At 39.7% G+C, this 15,393-nt stretch overlaps 1 protein-coding gene and 1 long non-coding RNA gene across 3 annotated transcripts; one reads left to right on the top strand and one right to left on the bottom strand.

Annotated features, from left to right (window-relative positions):
• The first annotated feature begins 211 nt into the window (after nucleotides 1-211).
• NSMCE1 (NSE1 homolog, SMC5-SMC6 complex component) lies at nucleotides 212-14,379 on the top strand. Of its 2 annotated transcripts, none has more exons than XM_049790952.1 (8): nucleotides 212-286; nucleotides 1,216-1,359; nucleotides 9,286-9,407; nucleotides 10,624-10,701; nucleotides 11,369-11,515; nucleotides 12,475-12,591; nucleotides 13,525-13,645; nucleotides 14,138-14,379. In XM_049790952.1, the coding sequence occupies exons 2-8, from the start codon at nucleotides 1,242-1,244 to the stop codon at nucleotides 14,218-14,220; spliced, it is 786 nt and encodes a 261-aa protein (XP_049646909.1). In that variant the 5' UTR covers nucleotides 212-286; nucleotides 1,216-1,241; the 3' UTR covers nucleotides 14,221-14,379. The 2 variants fall into 2 exon arrangements, with proteins under 2 accessions (XP_049646909.1, XP_049646908.1); XM_049790951.1 differs by having other exon boundaries at nucleotides 227-346.
• On the bottom strand, nucleotides 6,652-15,307 carry LOC126033902 (uncharacterized). Its single transcript, XR_007504516.1, has 3 exons — nucleotides 14,393-15,307; nucleotides 13,565-13,657; nucleotides 6,652-7,016 (listed from the first exon to the last, which is right to left on the bottom strand). It is a non-coding gene; the product is annotated as an uncharacterized LOC126033902 (long non-coding RNA).
• Between the last annotated feature and the right edge of the window lie 86 nt (nucleotides 15,308-15,393).

Here is a 15,393-nt window from a genome sequence, read left to right as displayed (position 1 = left end):
GGCACGAACGCTGCGGCGCCCGGCCGGGGCTCAGCCAGGCCCACCTCCGCCGGAGCACGCGGGGAGCGCCCGTCTCTGCGGTGCAAAACAGGCGGGGGGGGGGGGCGGGGCGTGTGTCCCGTGTCCGTCCGTCCCCCGCCACGGGGCGGGGCTGCCCCACCCCTGCCGCCCCGCCCCCCAGCCGCGGGGCGGGGCCGCCGCACTGCCGAGCCGATCGATGGCAGGCGGTCGCAGCGATCGCCGAGCTGTCGAGCAGCGGGGTTGCAGCGGCGGCGGAGGCCGGCGGGTGAGGCGGCCGGGGGGGGGGGGGCGAAGCGGCCCGAGCGGCCGGAGGCCGAGGGGGGATGTAGGCCTTGGCGGGGCGGTGGGGAGAGGCCCGTTTCTCGGACGGCTGCCCATGGCTTCGCCGGCGGGTCTGCGGCCCGAGGGCGGAGCGGGCGGCGAAGAGGGCGGCGGCGGCCGGGGCAGGCCGGAGCTCGGAGCCCGGCCGGAGGCCGCCGGTCGCTCTGCCGCGGGTTCAGCGCGCTGACGCGGGAGCCGCTTCACGTTTCCCCGTGGGCAGCTCCCAGCGCGCTGCGGTCCGACGGCGCGCCCGCCTCGGCACGTCCCCCCCGCCGCTGGGCGGGCGGGAGCGGCGGAGGGCGGCGTCCCCGGGGCGGGCGGGCTGGCTCGGGCCTGCTGGTCGGCGACCGCCGGGGTGCGGGGCGGAGGCGGGGTGCGAGGCGTCGGGAACCTCAGCGCTCGGCGGCGTTTCTCGGTTTGGTCCGTCTGCGGTCCTTTGGCCTGGAGGCGTTTGGGAGTCTGGAAACCTCTTTTTTTCCCGTGGACGGTTAAGGATTGTTTGGCTGCAGTGGCCAACGAATTTCCCGGGATGCTTTTCTTGGGTTCTGAGGCTCTTCAGAACGTTTGGAGGAGGATTTGTTCTGTCGATTCTTAACACGTACAACCCTACTATTTTCTGGTTGGGGGTACGATAGCACAATGCCTTCGTTGTTTTATTCTGTAGCTGAAATTGGTTGGAGTTTTATCTTTTGCATCCTTCTCCTAGAACCGTGGAGTTAGTCACTGTCCATATTCTGAGCACAACCTGGGGGATCTGCCTTTCTTTCCCCGATGCAATGTTAGAGAGTTTAATTGAAATCTTATGTATGCTTTGACTGCGTATTTTTAATTTGTGTGAACACGTGCATTAATTCCAGCTTACACCTCTTGCAGCATTTGAAGCCTGGTGGAATACTGCAATGGCAGCTCAGATGACTGATGCTCATCGACGGTTCTTGCAGGTCCTGATGTCTCATGGGATAATGGAAGGATCAGAGGCTAGGAAATTACACAGGCGCTGCTGTGAAATCCATAAAGGTGTGTCTCTTTTTCAGAGAAAAAGCAGGGAGATGGAAGAACTACTTTTTTTTTTCCTGCTGCAGCTTACAAACAATTAGATTTCTGAAGACCACGCACCATGTAAAAAAAAGTTTAAAAACTTAATGATGTGACTGTTCTCTCTCTTTCCTAAAGATAAAATTACACAGCAATGAGGAAGCTTAAGTTTTAATCAAGTCAAACTCATACAGACCACTTTTTATTTTAGCAAAGATTTTTCTTATAGGTTATACGTTTTTAAAAAAAATCATTTTTTACGCCAATAGTGCTGAAATTTCCAGAATGTTTTTCTTCACACCTAATTGGAAAGATTTCCTTTGGAATATATGAAGCATATGCTTTACCCATCTTGAGTAAATCTCTCACATCTGACTGATTACACAGTCAGCTGGTTAGTTTTAATATGTGCTATACCAAGCTGAATTTTAGGGCACATGTAACAAAAATTTGGTTGCATACTATCAAATCTGTTTGAAGTTGATGTTCAAACTTAAATAGTACAGACACATGTACTCAACTCGATAAGGACTTTTTCCGAGAGATCTGCTTACAGATCAGAGATCTGTGTTTCATTTTCACTAATTTTGCAAATGCGCTGGGCACAAACCCAAATAAAGCTGTAATGAACAATGTGTTTAGCACTGGTTTATCAGTAGGTATTAGATGTGCCAGTTGCTGGTTCCCCAAAGATAGTAAAAGAATAAAATTCCTCTATTTTCATCTTTCCCTTATTTATGAACAAAATTGAAAAGGACAAGGAATGTGTAAGAACAAAAAGTGTCACTTAAAAGGAAACACCCAAATGCTGTTCAAATCAGTGATTTTAAACCATTACTACTGGAAGGCAGATAACTCCAGCAAATGTTGTTTAAAGTACATGTTCTGAGATCTAATATGCACTGAATGTATGTCTCGAGTTATTTTCTAGTTCTCTAGTATTTACAACTTTAACAATAAAAGCCACCTTAACAGTTATTTGAAGGGTTTAGTCAGTTCAGGATATCTGTGTGACTGTTGAGAGCTGAAGCAGTAACTGCAGGGGAACTGAACTATTTGGTTGCCAGTGGCTAACCAGGATAACTTTAGCATCAGCATTGCTAACTATTTCTCTCTGTTAAGAGAGAGGGGACTGTAGTTGCCGATGCACACAACCTGTTGTGAATTCCATCTTGCTTTGTTGCCACAAGTGGAGTCCTTTCTGGGCGATGGCACTATTTATGTATTTTCCTTAGTTAAAAGGAGTCAAACAGACTCCATAGGTTTGCAAACTCTCCAGAGCCAAAGGAGCTTATTTCATCACCTGCCCAAATTTCTGACTGAAAAAATGGAAGCATGGAAAAATAATGTTGCTTTTTACAGGTTGACTCCTGTATTTGTGAGAACCAAGCCGCTGTGGTTTGTAAAAGAATTTATCATAAATGCTAGAGATGGCCTAAGCCAATAGCATGACTATAATGAGTTTATTGTGTGTTAAGAACAAAGAACCTTAAGGAAAAAAAACTTCACAGCTAGATTGTGTTTTCAGTATGCAGGATCAGTGAGCGGTACTGCAGTAAGAACTGACAGAGTTACTATTCATTAGGAACGTTTATTTAATAGAAGGATTTAGAAAAAAATGGCTCCATTGCAACTGCTGCCTACCTACCAAGTACTTGATATTTTTTGTGCATAGTAACCGTTGATGTGCAATGGAAAAGTTTGTGAAATTACACAGACACAGTGTGGGAGTTTTAACTGTTAAAGTTTTATCAAATGCTCTAACTAGGAAAGCTTTTTGTCATGTTGGGAGGCAAAAGGATGTTGAACTTGACTCACTGAATGGAACACATTTGTTTTATGAGCAAAAGAACCGGCGATTTGACAATCCCATTCTTGTTAGGGGCAAAGTTAACAGTATCACAATTTACAAGATCATGGCAATAGCATTTTTATGCTCAGCCTGACTGGACTGTTTCTAGATGAAGTTCTGATTTTGATGTAGTTTTCTTCAGATACATCTTAATACTGCTTACTGTAATCTGAACAATAATTTTCAAATCAGATCAAAGCTAATGTTACTAAAACTAGCTTATTTGAATTAATTCCTTTCTCTTGCAGGTTGTAAGCATTACATAACAAGGCTGTCTCCTATCCATGACATTGGTTTCCTTAAATACAAAAGGACAAAAGAGCTGCATCAAGTGAAGTGAAGTCTAGTCATATAGTAACCAGCCTGTGCAGCCTCTGAGCAAAGTGATCTGAAAACTTTCCTTCCTGGTGTTTGGCATATTCTTTTGTTCTGGTTTATTTCAAAATCCTAAGCCTTTTGGCCAGGAGGTACCTTTTTACTTTTCATGTATCACCTGCATGCTTCATGTTAGTAGACAAGTGTCTATGCTAAAATCTGCATGCAGCTCTGAAGGAGAAGCTCCAAACGTCTATCAAAGTGCTGTGTAGGACTGCTAGAAAGTATACAATTCAGTTAGGATACAAATTGCAGGCTTGTCAAGGAAGGTTCTTAAAATTGCTAATACCTTTTTACTGGAATCCCTTAGTGCATGCTGTTTCTGTCTGCATTGTGTTATGGCTTCTCCAGTTATGAAACACATTATAGTAAAAATTTAACTGCAAAGTTAAAGACATCTTGCAGATCTCTAGCATTACAGAATAGCTAAGGTGCCACAACATTCTCAGCATCCTTTCTGGGATGGCTTTGTGCGTTGTCTGTGGGTGCAAGCTGGCTTCTCCTTTGTTTGTGTAGTCAGGGAAATGGTAGTATCTGAGTTGGCTATTATTGGATCCCTTTACAAGACAATACCTACGCTATTATTCTGACCCTGACCCCAGCCTGAAATCAGGAAACAGTAAAAATAGGAGAGTTTGTAGTTATTTTTCCTGCTGTCTTCCCAGCCAGCTGAAGGTTTTTAATAACTGAAGCTCTGGGTTTATGTTACTCTAAATAGTACAGCTGGAAATATGGTGCCCCTCTCCTGGAAAACATGTTTCTCTCTGTAATAGAATGACTTTTTTTTTTTTTTTTTTTTTTTTTTAACAGATCATGCAATAATATTGAGATTCATGTGCTCTCTATCCTTTGATAGATTTCCAAGTTTATTTTTTCTTGGATTCAGCACATCTTCATTTGATGAGTATTTAAATATAACAATATTGGCTATTTTCACGACCAGCATTTTATTTTCCAAAGACATGGTCATTCACAAGCGTTTTCCTTGCAACGTTCTTCAAGGCCAGAAGATTAACAGAAAAACATAGATATATTTTCTTTTCCTGTATTTTTGATGAACCTAAGGATGATTTGGAAGGACAAAATCAGGTTGCCTTTCAGACCAATGGCAGTATTTACTGAAGGACTATATTAGGTAATATTTATAAAATTAATTATAAAATGTAACTCTATGTTAAGTTACAGTGCAGTTCATGAGAAAAATGGCTGATACAGTCCATATATGAAAGGATGTTTAGAAAAACGGAAGAATAAGAGAAAACTGCTTTTTTCCTGCCTATTTCGATATACAGAAGGAGTGTACTGGTTAACCATTCATTAGTGTTCATTGTATCAGACTGGCTTTTGACTAACTACGTTTTGTATTTTGTTTCACTGGTTTGGTATCTGAACTCAGAAGAAAATAACCATTAGTGCCACTTTAGTCTACAATCATACCAATTTCTTAAGCATAATATATTTCATGCTTGGCTGTTGAAAGACCCACTAAATAAACTCTATAAGAGAAACAGGGATTCATAGAATAGACAAGTATTTTTGCTTTACATCTTTTGTATGTCTTTTAGTATTTAGTATTCTAGGAAGAGCCCCAGCAGCTGCTCCTGTGTGTGACCCAGTGTGCTCATTATGCTTATATCTTGTCTGCAAAGTTCAGCTAGAGCTTAGGGGAATTTTTCTTATCTGTGGTGGAATTTGCAGATAACCATCTGTTTTATCAGAGAAGTGTTTGCACTGCAAAACAACAGAAAAATCCACTGTACTGTTGTTTTGGTATTTTGCTTTATAGTGCATCAAACATGTCAAAACTAGAAAAATAAAACATGGCTTTTGGCTCTTCAAACTAGGCATTTTTGTGTAGACAATGAAGAATATCACAAAGCACTGACAGAAAAGGGACTGAGGAAGATCAGTGGGAGTATAGACAGTGAGATCACACAATTCTTCAGCAGTACTTTGCTATAGCGTAGTGAACACTTTTAAGTAAATGCATTTCAGTTATTTTTCTTGCGTGTTGTGGGAGAAGTGAATGCTGAGGAAATGTTTTGGTGAGGATGAGATGAGGTTTTCTGGTTGGTGGCTGTACTTTCTCCCATCTCACCTGCATCATATTGCCTATTACTAGTTCTGGAAGCCATGCTCCTGCCAGGCTTAGTAGTATTCTTGTATCTTGTCACAATGCTACCCGCTCTACAGGGACTCTGCTGGTTTTACTGTGGATTTGTATCTAATTATCCATAGAATTTAAGGTCAGAATGAAGTAATCTATTTTTGTGTCCCATGTAATGCAGCCTATATTTTCTGCTAAATATTTTTTGCTGCATATCAGATGCCTTGTAGCTGGATTGAAACATAAAATGTACTCATTTAGATGTTCTGGTAATGAAGACTGACTATATGCCTTGGGTCAAAATTCAATACTCCCTGTGTTAAGAAGTCTGCAAAAAGATGGGATGTGTCAGTCTCAAGTTGTACTGAACCAGCATTATAGCAGAGCGTAGGTGTTGGTGGCCTAGTGGTTACACTTTAAAACTGAAGTCTTGGCTGTGAGTCCTTATTGAAGTTCATTAGAACTTTTCAAATGTATCAACACTGCAGTGCTGGTGAAGATCCATCTGTGCTGTTTGAGTAACTATTTTCCTTCCCTAAACTCCTTTGTAGTCTGAGTGGTTTAGATTGTTGTGTTGCAGTATGCTACTAGAAGCAGCAACTTGTTTTTCTTCCCAGTGATTCTGTTTTTCATGGGAAGGCTAAAACAGCTGTCATAGATGTATGTGTAGAAAGAGGTTTAATGTGAATGGTTTCATGAGAGTTTAAAATAATGTAAAGCAGGACACATATAAAAAATTCAACAGTGAATGACGTAGTCTAGTCCATAGTTCAAATGTCATTAAGCTCCCTGAGACAGGGATTGCCTGGTTTTATGTATTTATGTATAATACCTTGTGCTAATGCAAGGAAGTGTTCTGGCTTGGTTTTGATGTTGTTAAACAGAAGGAAAAAAAAAGGTATTGTACAACATGTTGTTGCGAAGTGTAATTAAGAATGTTTCATTTTTAAAGAACTTCGTAAAATAAGCTTTTAGATTCTCTTAGCAGTAGTGGTTCTGTTGCTTCAGTTTTTTCTAGCTATAATAATAGCTCTAATTTTATAATGGTACTAGTATATTTTTAAATTTATCATGAAGCTGTGGCATCTCAGGCTAATCTAAGTAATAAAGATTCCTGTTGTTCGCTTGTGTTTAAGCAAGAAAATTTAAAACGGTGCCTATTGAAAAGGGATAATTAACCAAGAGTGTAAGTTTGTTTGTTAGGCAATCTGCTGTTCGTAGTTTGCATACAGGCACATTCAGAAAAGTTTCCGGTTTCTCTGAGCACCTCTGCTTTATCTTCAGTAAGGGATCTGTTCAGCTTTTCTGTGGAAAATATTTATTATTAAGAATTTGTTTAAATTTAGGAAAAAACCCTACGCCAAACCCCAGAGTATTTGTGTTCCATTCATTTAATGTTCACTGTTTCCTATTTGCTCATCTGCTATCTGTCATTGAACTGAAAGAATTTATTCTAAAAGAAAAGGCTCCCAAGCAGTGTTCTCAGGGTAACACATAATGAGCTCTCTTTCTAATGCTGTCACATGCTATCTTTATTAAGTGTTCAAGGATGAGAATTGTTTATTGACAGAAAGAATAATACCTGGTTCCTGCATATACTTGGTTTTAAATGCTATGAAGAACTTCGTTGTCTTCATAATTGGGTACTGGAATAGCAATTTGCTTTAATATTTATTTGACTGAAAACACATTACAGTAAGTACATCTGTGATACAGTATTAGTTGAGATTGCATTTTATTCCCTAGAGAAGGAAATTATTTTCTGTTACAAAAAATAATTTACAGAAATTGTAACTAAGTCTTATTTTTTGAGGTTTTTGGTTTTGTTTTTTTTAAGGTACTGCATTTTACAGGGCAAGTTATTGGAAATTAAGACTTTTCAAACAGTTTATTTAATCCAGTATTTTGGAAGTAGGGTAGTTCTGGCTCTAGAATGCATCTCACATACTCATGTTACAACAAGGTCTTCTTAAATACAGTCTTTCGAAGTAGTATTGACACCTCTGAGAGATTTTACCAGAAGAAAAAAGGACAAAGAGATTCCTGTACCTGCATAGTCAGAATACAAAGATTGTGGATACCTACTGAATGAAGATCACATTAGTTTATCTAATTTCTCATCAAATCTGTTGACAGTAAATAACGTGTTTTTCAGTAGTAGTGTATTTGAATAACCTGTTTCTATCTGATCATTTGCTATGGCTGCCTGTACAAGAACTGTTTCAGAGAGGTAAGTTAAAGCTTTTGCAAATAGTAAAGGGCATTTATCATTTCTTCTGAGTATGGAATTGTAAACTGACCAACTTTTTAATGTTAAAATTGTTAAGTGCAGCTTTTGGTGTGGTCTGTCCCCCATTCATTTTTTATGGAGAGTTTATATCCCTTTTTTTTTTTTCCACAGAAGATCTACTAGAGCAGCCGTTCATCTCACATTAAAATGTTAGAGCTGTTGTACAAAAGAATATTCTTCTGTTGCCCTCTTTGAGATTTGTCACTAATGCTCACTGGCTTTGATGTGTGCGGAGTGTTTCCCGCTGACAGGTGCCAGGCAGGTGGCACGACAATTTAACAAAATTCTACTTACTTTAATATTATACTTACTTTATTATTGCTATTGCTGTTTGTTGGGGTTTTTTTCACTTAAGGAGTCTTACATATCAGAATCACAAACTTTCTGGGCAGGACCTTCCTGTGACTGATGTTTTTGCATTGTGCTACACTATAAAGTATAGTGGGGTTTTGAGAGTGGGACCTCTCTGTCTGATGCTGTTTACACAAGTGATTGCCTCTTGTAACAGAGAATAGTATTAAGTTAGTGATAACTGGTAGTATTTTTTGAGTATTATTTTTCTAAAGTTATAAGCTGATACTTAACTGTTTTTTAAAACCTAGCCTGCTGAAGTCAACAGGAGTTTTGTCACTGACATCATTTTGTTTTGGATGGAAACTCCTGAGGGCGTGTGCTGTTGCTGTGCAAGCAAATGCCATAGCACATGCTTCTACAGAGTGACTCCAAAGTCCATCTTGATTATGCCTAAGATAGAACTTCTGCTAGTATTTAATTTGTTTGTAGCACATGACACAAGATATTACCTGTATTTCTCAATGCTAGAATTTAAGTTTTTTGGTATGTAACTTGATCATTTATATGCCATTAATTTGTGAAACAGAACACAAAGAAACAAGGAATCCCTTGTGTGTAAACAAAAGCATGCAAGTATATTTTTGTATTGTGCATAATAATTTTTCCTGATCATGTTTTATTTTCAGTTAAACTTAGTTCAAGTTACTGTAATTAATGGATTAATGCGGTGGGTTCCATACAGCAAGGCAGAATGTCTGGACTCTCTCTCTAAACTCTGAGTTTGAAGGAGCAGAGCTTCTCTGAAGGCTAGTAGTCAGCAGCACAAGAAAATTATGTCTGCTGAATGTAGCAGATCTATTTGAATTCTGCCTCACTAACATTTAGCTCTTTTACCTAGGAAAAAAATGTTTCAGCAGATAAAACATAAAAAGATCTGCCTGATCTGTAGTTGTTTGGGTTTTCTGAGTATGTGCTTTTTCTTATCTTCAGTCTACTACGCACATGATAAACTGGATGATTTCATCAGTACCATTAACAGCCATCTACAGCCTTTGTTTATGCAGATCCGGAAAGGAATGTCAGAAGGTGATGGGAGAGCACATTATGCTTTAGTAAGTATGTGATGTGCTGCCATCGCGTGGTTTGGCTTCTCATGACCAGCGCATGAATGGCAGAGGGAGCCTCAGCCTCCCTGTCTCCAACTTAAAATTAACCTTTGAATAACGTGCCAGTAAAAGGTCTGCACACCTTCCAGTTATAAATGGGGAAAAAAACCTAGCTGTATGTGTGCATAATAAACATAAGGCTGCCCTAACTGCCACCTTTGGACTTACCTTAGGGTCACAGTATAATAGAACTGATATTTAGAGAAAACAAAATCTAGAACTGAAGGCTGCATATGCCAGTAGGCTTCTTACTCTTAGCAGCGTCTTGTGTGGTTTATGTGGGGCTGTTCCACTGTTATGCTGACAGCTGCTGTAGAAGCTACTTGTAGAATAGGGAAGTGGGAGGATAAACTGCCAACAGCCTAGGTGCGTGGACACAGAACACAGCAGCAAGGACTACAGTAGCATCTGATTTATTTAGCATAAACATTGCTTAAGTGCTGAAGTGAGATTTCTTTTTCACAGGAGACTTTCTTTCTCAAGGTGAATTTTTAAACTAGAAAACACAGAGAGCCCTCCAACATTAGTTTTCTTTTTCTCTTACTCAAAAATCAACCTAGAATAAAACAGTTGCTAAGGAATGGCCTATAAAACATTTACCTAGATGTTCTGCAATGTGCATGTCAGACGGAAGGTTATATAGTAATTTCAAAAGACCATACAGGAAGTATTCTAATATTAGCTGCTGCTTTTAACCTTTCTGGGTCATTCTGCCAATTAACCTAAGCTAATAATAAATAGCAGCAGCATGTGCAATAAGAATATGAAATATAGGTGACTGTTTTTCACAGTGAAACAAAAAAGTGTGTTATGACATAGTGCTACTGTCCTGCACAGTATCCTGGTGTAATATATTAGTTCTACTAAATATAACTAATATTCTGTATAATTCTGTAGCGGGGAGGCCGAGTTGTTTAAGAGCTTGGACTGGGCAGAGGCAGCTATGGAGAACACGTGGCTGGAAGATCAGGGGTTACAAAGAAGGGACTTGAGAACCATTGAGTGCCATCTTAAGCAACAGCTACTTTAATGCTACTTAAAGAAATGTCGCTTCTGTTAATTGTAAGATGATGTATTCTTTAGCCCAGAGGATCTTTTACAGTTTATGGTGTAGAAATACAAAGGCACTTTGATTTCAGTTTAAGTTTTTTTTTTTTTGTAGGTGAATTTGGCAGAAACTGAAATAACTAAAATGGCATCGGACTATACAGAAAATGAATTAGAATTGTTCAGAAAAACAGTAAGTATGTCAGTAATCAGTTAGTAAATCACATTATTTGTGAAGATACCATCTTAAAATGAATGGAAATGGAAATGAATGGAGATGTGGTTTAAGAACTAAATGGGAGGGTAGGGATGGGAGTATATGCAAGTAATGATTCCCTGTTGAAAGTCAGTTATCGGTAAACTGAAATCAGCAATAAGGGAGTGCTCCTTGGAGTTAGTGACTTGACATATCTGCTTTTAGTTAAACAAACACCTTCAGGATTTTCAGTTGTGATTGCTACAACCTTCAAGTGCCAGGTAGGTTCTGCAGTACTAATGACTCCGCAGTGGACAAACTTACTTTAGTAGTCAGAGATTTTTCCTCAAAAGAACCTTGACAAAAAGCAGGTAAAAAGCAACACAACTGTCACCCCTGAGTATGCTCAAGGGCCCCTGAATGCAGCTTCCTTTAGGCAGCACTGTTCAGTTCTATTTGTGGAATTGTTTTCTTGGCAAAGATTAAAACTGTCAAGCTAACGATGACTGTTGCAGCTTTTGGCCTTTGTTCTACAATCCTGGTTCAAGCCATATACTGTAGTATATCTCATATGTATGGATGGTAAAAAAGCTGCACTGTACTACAAGATGTGTCTATCTAATAGCATGTTTTTTTTAATAGTTGAAAATGTTTCTTTCTGTAGATGGACCTAATCATATTATCAGAAAATGGCTTTGCCTCTTCTACAGATATTTTAAACTTGACTGACCAACTGAAGACAAAGAAAATGAAGAAAAAGGAAGCGGAACAAGTGCTGAAAGTTTTTGTGGAGGATAAGTGGCTCTCTGAGGTAACTGCTGTGTCTTTTCAAGTGTTCATATTTTAATAGGTCCAGCTATTATTTTGTTATGGATGTGATGGCTGAAACTGGAGCTGTTCTTTAATGAATGATGGCAAAAATGGTTTTGTGGGGCCTGTGCTTATTGCTGCTGCAGTGATTTTTGCAGAAGAGGTAGTACATTTACAAGGAAAAAGTCCTTGGGTAGGTCTGTACAGGTCAGTGTGGTTTCAGTTTCTTGTACCTGAGCTAGGTGGGTATGTGCGTACAGCCCTGCATTGCAACGTACAGACATCCTTTGTACACAACAGCATGGCATACTTAAACTTGGAACAAGAGCTGTAGGGCGATCAGTGCTGTTAGTTACATTTAGAATATCCTGGAAAGCAGCGAGGGCAAACATGTTGAACTCCTGTACCAGAAACGCATGGGCCACTGTGCATGTTTTTAAATCTCCTGTACTTCACGAGGGAGAAATTGAGATTAGCTTGCGGCATGGACACTGTAGTTGCTTGCCAAGAGAAGTGAGACCTCAATCCCTTTTCTCCAGGATTCATTGCATCATAGAACTCCAACCTGCTGCCACTTGTTTACTTACATTAGAGTGATTTAACAGAAATTTTCAAAGATACCTCAAGCAGTAAATGCCTAGATTTTGCTGAAAGCCAGTAGAATTTCTGCTAACGTGCAAATGGAGGGTCCCAAAACTGCATGTCTTTAAGGAGAGCATGCTTGCTCATCTGTACCTTCTAAGGACTAGACCTCTTAAAAGTATGAGATTTTGATTCTCATCTTCTAAACAGGTGAATTCTGCTACTTCAAAAGTATTTCAGTTTTGCATTATGTCAGCATCAGCATGTTAGTTTCATGATGGCAGAAAAAAGTGGATGTCAGATGGTTGCTAGCAGGTGGTTAGAAAAGTCAAAAAAGGTAAAAGGAATTAAATTAAGTCTTGCCACTTGTTTCCTTAGAGAAATGGAGAATATACTCTGCATACTCGCTGCATAATTGAGATGGAACAATACATTCTCAGCAACTACCAAGATGTGGCAAGGAAGTGTAACATCTGTCACAGCCTTGCCATCCAGGTAACGCTTGTTTTATTACCTCAGTAGGTATCTGCCAATGTTCTTATGTGGTCATAGCTGAAGTTTGTGATACTTTACTCTGAGTAATTAGGCAGGCACTGAAAAATTCTGGTCTTGTAATCTGGTAATGGTGCCCATGAATATAAACATGTCTCCCCCCCCCCCCCCTTTTTTTTTTCCCAGTGTAGGTATTTTATCTTCTGTCTTTGGAAAAAAAACTTGTCTTGGAGCAGTATCTCCAAGTATAAACTTGGAGAAAGCAAACTCACCCAATGAGGAGCATGATTGTGCTGTCTTGCTTTCCAAAGCCAGCAGGCTAGAGATGAACCCCTTATCCTTAAATAGGCATAACACTTAAGAGTTAGCTATCTTACATTTGGACCTTACAAACAACAGTCTTCATGTGACGCACATTCATCTTTGGCCCTGGAATTTTGGTTCAGGAATTGCTTGTGTCTTTGACTTCAGAATGAACATGTATGCTTATATATAGCATGCTAAAGCACTGTATTTTGACAGCTGGTAAGTTACCAGTTTAGTCTTGCATAAGTGGTTACAGCCTGAACTCCTATTCCAAAACTACAGCATTCTCTTGCTCCTTGACCCTGCATCTTCTCATCTTCCCAACTACCATACTTCCATGTTACTTTTTCCATCCCAATTGGTTTCCTTTATTGCACCCAAATAGCTCAGTGTTGTTTGTCTTTCAAGGTAAATTTTGTCCGTATAGGGAAATAGTATTTCCTAGCTTCCAGGAAAATGTCTCCTTTTATCATTTACTACCTTTCACTTTTGAGTATCCACCAACTGTACTGTGTGAACCATTCTTTGGAATAAAGCACTGCACATCTGCTGCCCTTTGTAACAACTTTACGTTAAGCTGAAGGACAGGTTAGAAAGATTAATTTTTTTTATCAACACTTCTGATTTCAGAGCCAAGTATGTGAATCCTGTGGAATTGGAATGCATTTACCTTGTGTCAGAAAGTACTTCAGAGCTCAGACTGAACCACGCTGTCCGCAGTGTAATGATTTCTGGTCTTGTGACATTCCAGGTACCAAGCAACCTATTAAAAAAAAAAAAAATTAAAAAAAATGAGTGTAATAATACTAGAGAATGGACTGATATTCAGTGGCACTGCCTGTATTATTTATAAGTGCAGCTGAGTATCAGTTATTTCTCACTTCAGTTGTATGTTTCAGACAGTAAACCATTCACGGGCAACACTGAGCCCTGAAAGTGTAAGGATTATGCCTTATGGTCACTACCAGATCCTGTGCAATTGTTTCTAACATCATTAAAGTGTGTTGCAGGGGATGGGGTGGGGCAGGTAGGGGACAGACACAACACGTGACACTGAAACTTCTGCAAATACTGAGTTTCCAAGAGGAGCACAGTCTCTTTGGAACTTCTCTATTTAGCCAGGGAAATTGGACATTCTGAACAGGAACATAGGAATATATAAAGCATTTTAAAAATCTGGAGGTTATACAATATCATCCTTGTTTTGTGTCATTCATCAGGCTTCCTTTTGTTTTGTTTACAGGTATGAGTCGGATAGACTCCCAGTCACCATCAAAAACAGGGAGAGCAGAGAAGAGCTTCATTCTTGGCACTAGACGATGCTAGGAAAACTCGCTTTCAGTGAAAACTTTTCTCCCACTCGCAGAATAGCTGGACTGTATTGTATTCATTACTAACAGTGCATTGTTCAGTGTACTTATTTTTTCCTGAAGTTTTAAGGATTTTACAATAAAACCAACATCCTGAATGAAAGAATCTTACAAAAAAAATCATTGACCTTCTTGTTCTCCTTCTTCACAGTTATGCTTGCACAGCTTTCTTGGAGGCTGCTTTGTTTATGTAGTTCTCCATATTCTTGGGTTCTGACTTTCAGTGCATGTTTGGGAATGAAAGATGCACATGTTTTTAGTCAGTCCTGCAAGCTGATCTATGCAGGAGAGATATTAGCAGAAGCCCTTCTCAGCAACAGTGTTCCCTATTTGTACGGTTTCAGTTACACAAATGAAAATGGAACGGGGCTTCAAGTAGGTGAAAAATCCATGCAGTGCTTGAGGTCTCCTCACTGAGGCAGCTGGCTGAATATCTGATCTAGGGCTAGAGTCTGAACACTTTCAGTTAGCACTTTTGCTTGGTTTTTGTCCCTTCTTAGACACAGAACAGTTAATCTGACATAAGGCCAGGTCACAAGCAGCTGTGTTCAAGAAGAGAAGGAATATTCCCATAGTCAAAATGATTGGGAAGGAGTAGGACAAGACTTTTGGGGCAATGCCAGCTTCTGCCTGCAACGTGGTGAAAAAAATTACCAGATTCTTTTAGTTTTTAGTGTTAGCACTTCCCTTGCCAGTTTTATGTAAGGATGTTTTTTCCTTTAAGAGTGACTTGAAAAAAAGACAAGGACTAGATACTGCTAGGTACCAGAATGGAATGGTAGCATATCTTTTCCTTGGTAGAAATGTATGATGCTGCACAAGGCAGAGTATCAGCAGTTCAGCTCATGGTTAATCAAAGTATGATTAAGCTTCAGTTTATTTAACTGCAACTAAACTATGGATTAACTACAATTATGTTCCTCGGCCTTAACACCAGTAACTTTCTCCATATAGAAGATTAGTATCTTTCATATTGAACATTTGAGTAACACCATCCCTCATTGTTTATGTAACTCCCAAATTTTACTGTTATTAAATCCAAGTAGAAGATAACACCAACCTGATGTTCCAAATTCAGTTTGAAACAGAGTCCTGGCAGTGCCTGTATATAAAGCTGTTTCAGATGTAC

Source organism: Accipiter gentilis, chromosome 33 (assembly GCF_929443795.1).
Source record: "Accipiter gentilis chromosome 33, bAccGen1.1, whole genome shotgun sequence".
Classification (NCBI taxonomy): Eukaryota; Metazoa; Chordata; class Aves; order Accipitriformes; family Accipitridae; genus Astur; species Astur gentilis.
This window is presented reverse-complemented; position numbering and strand designations above follow the sequence as displayed.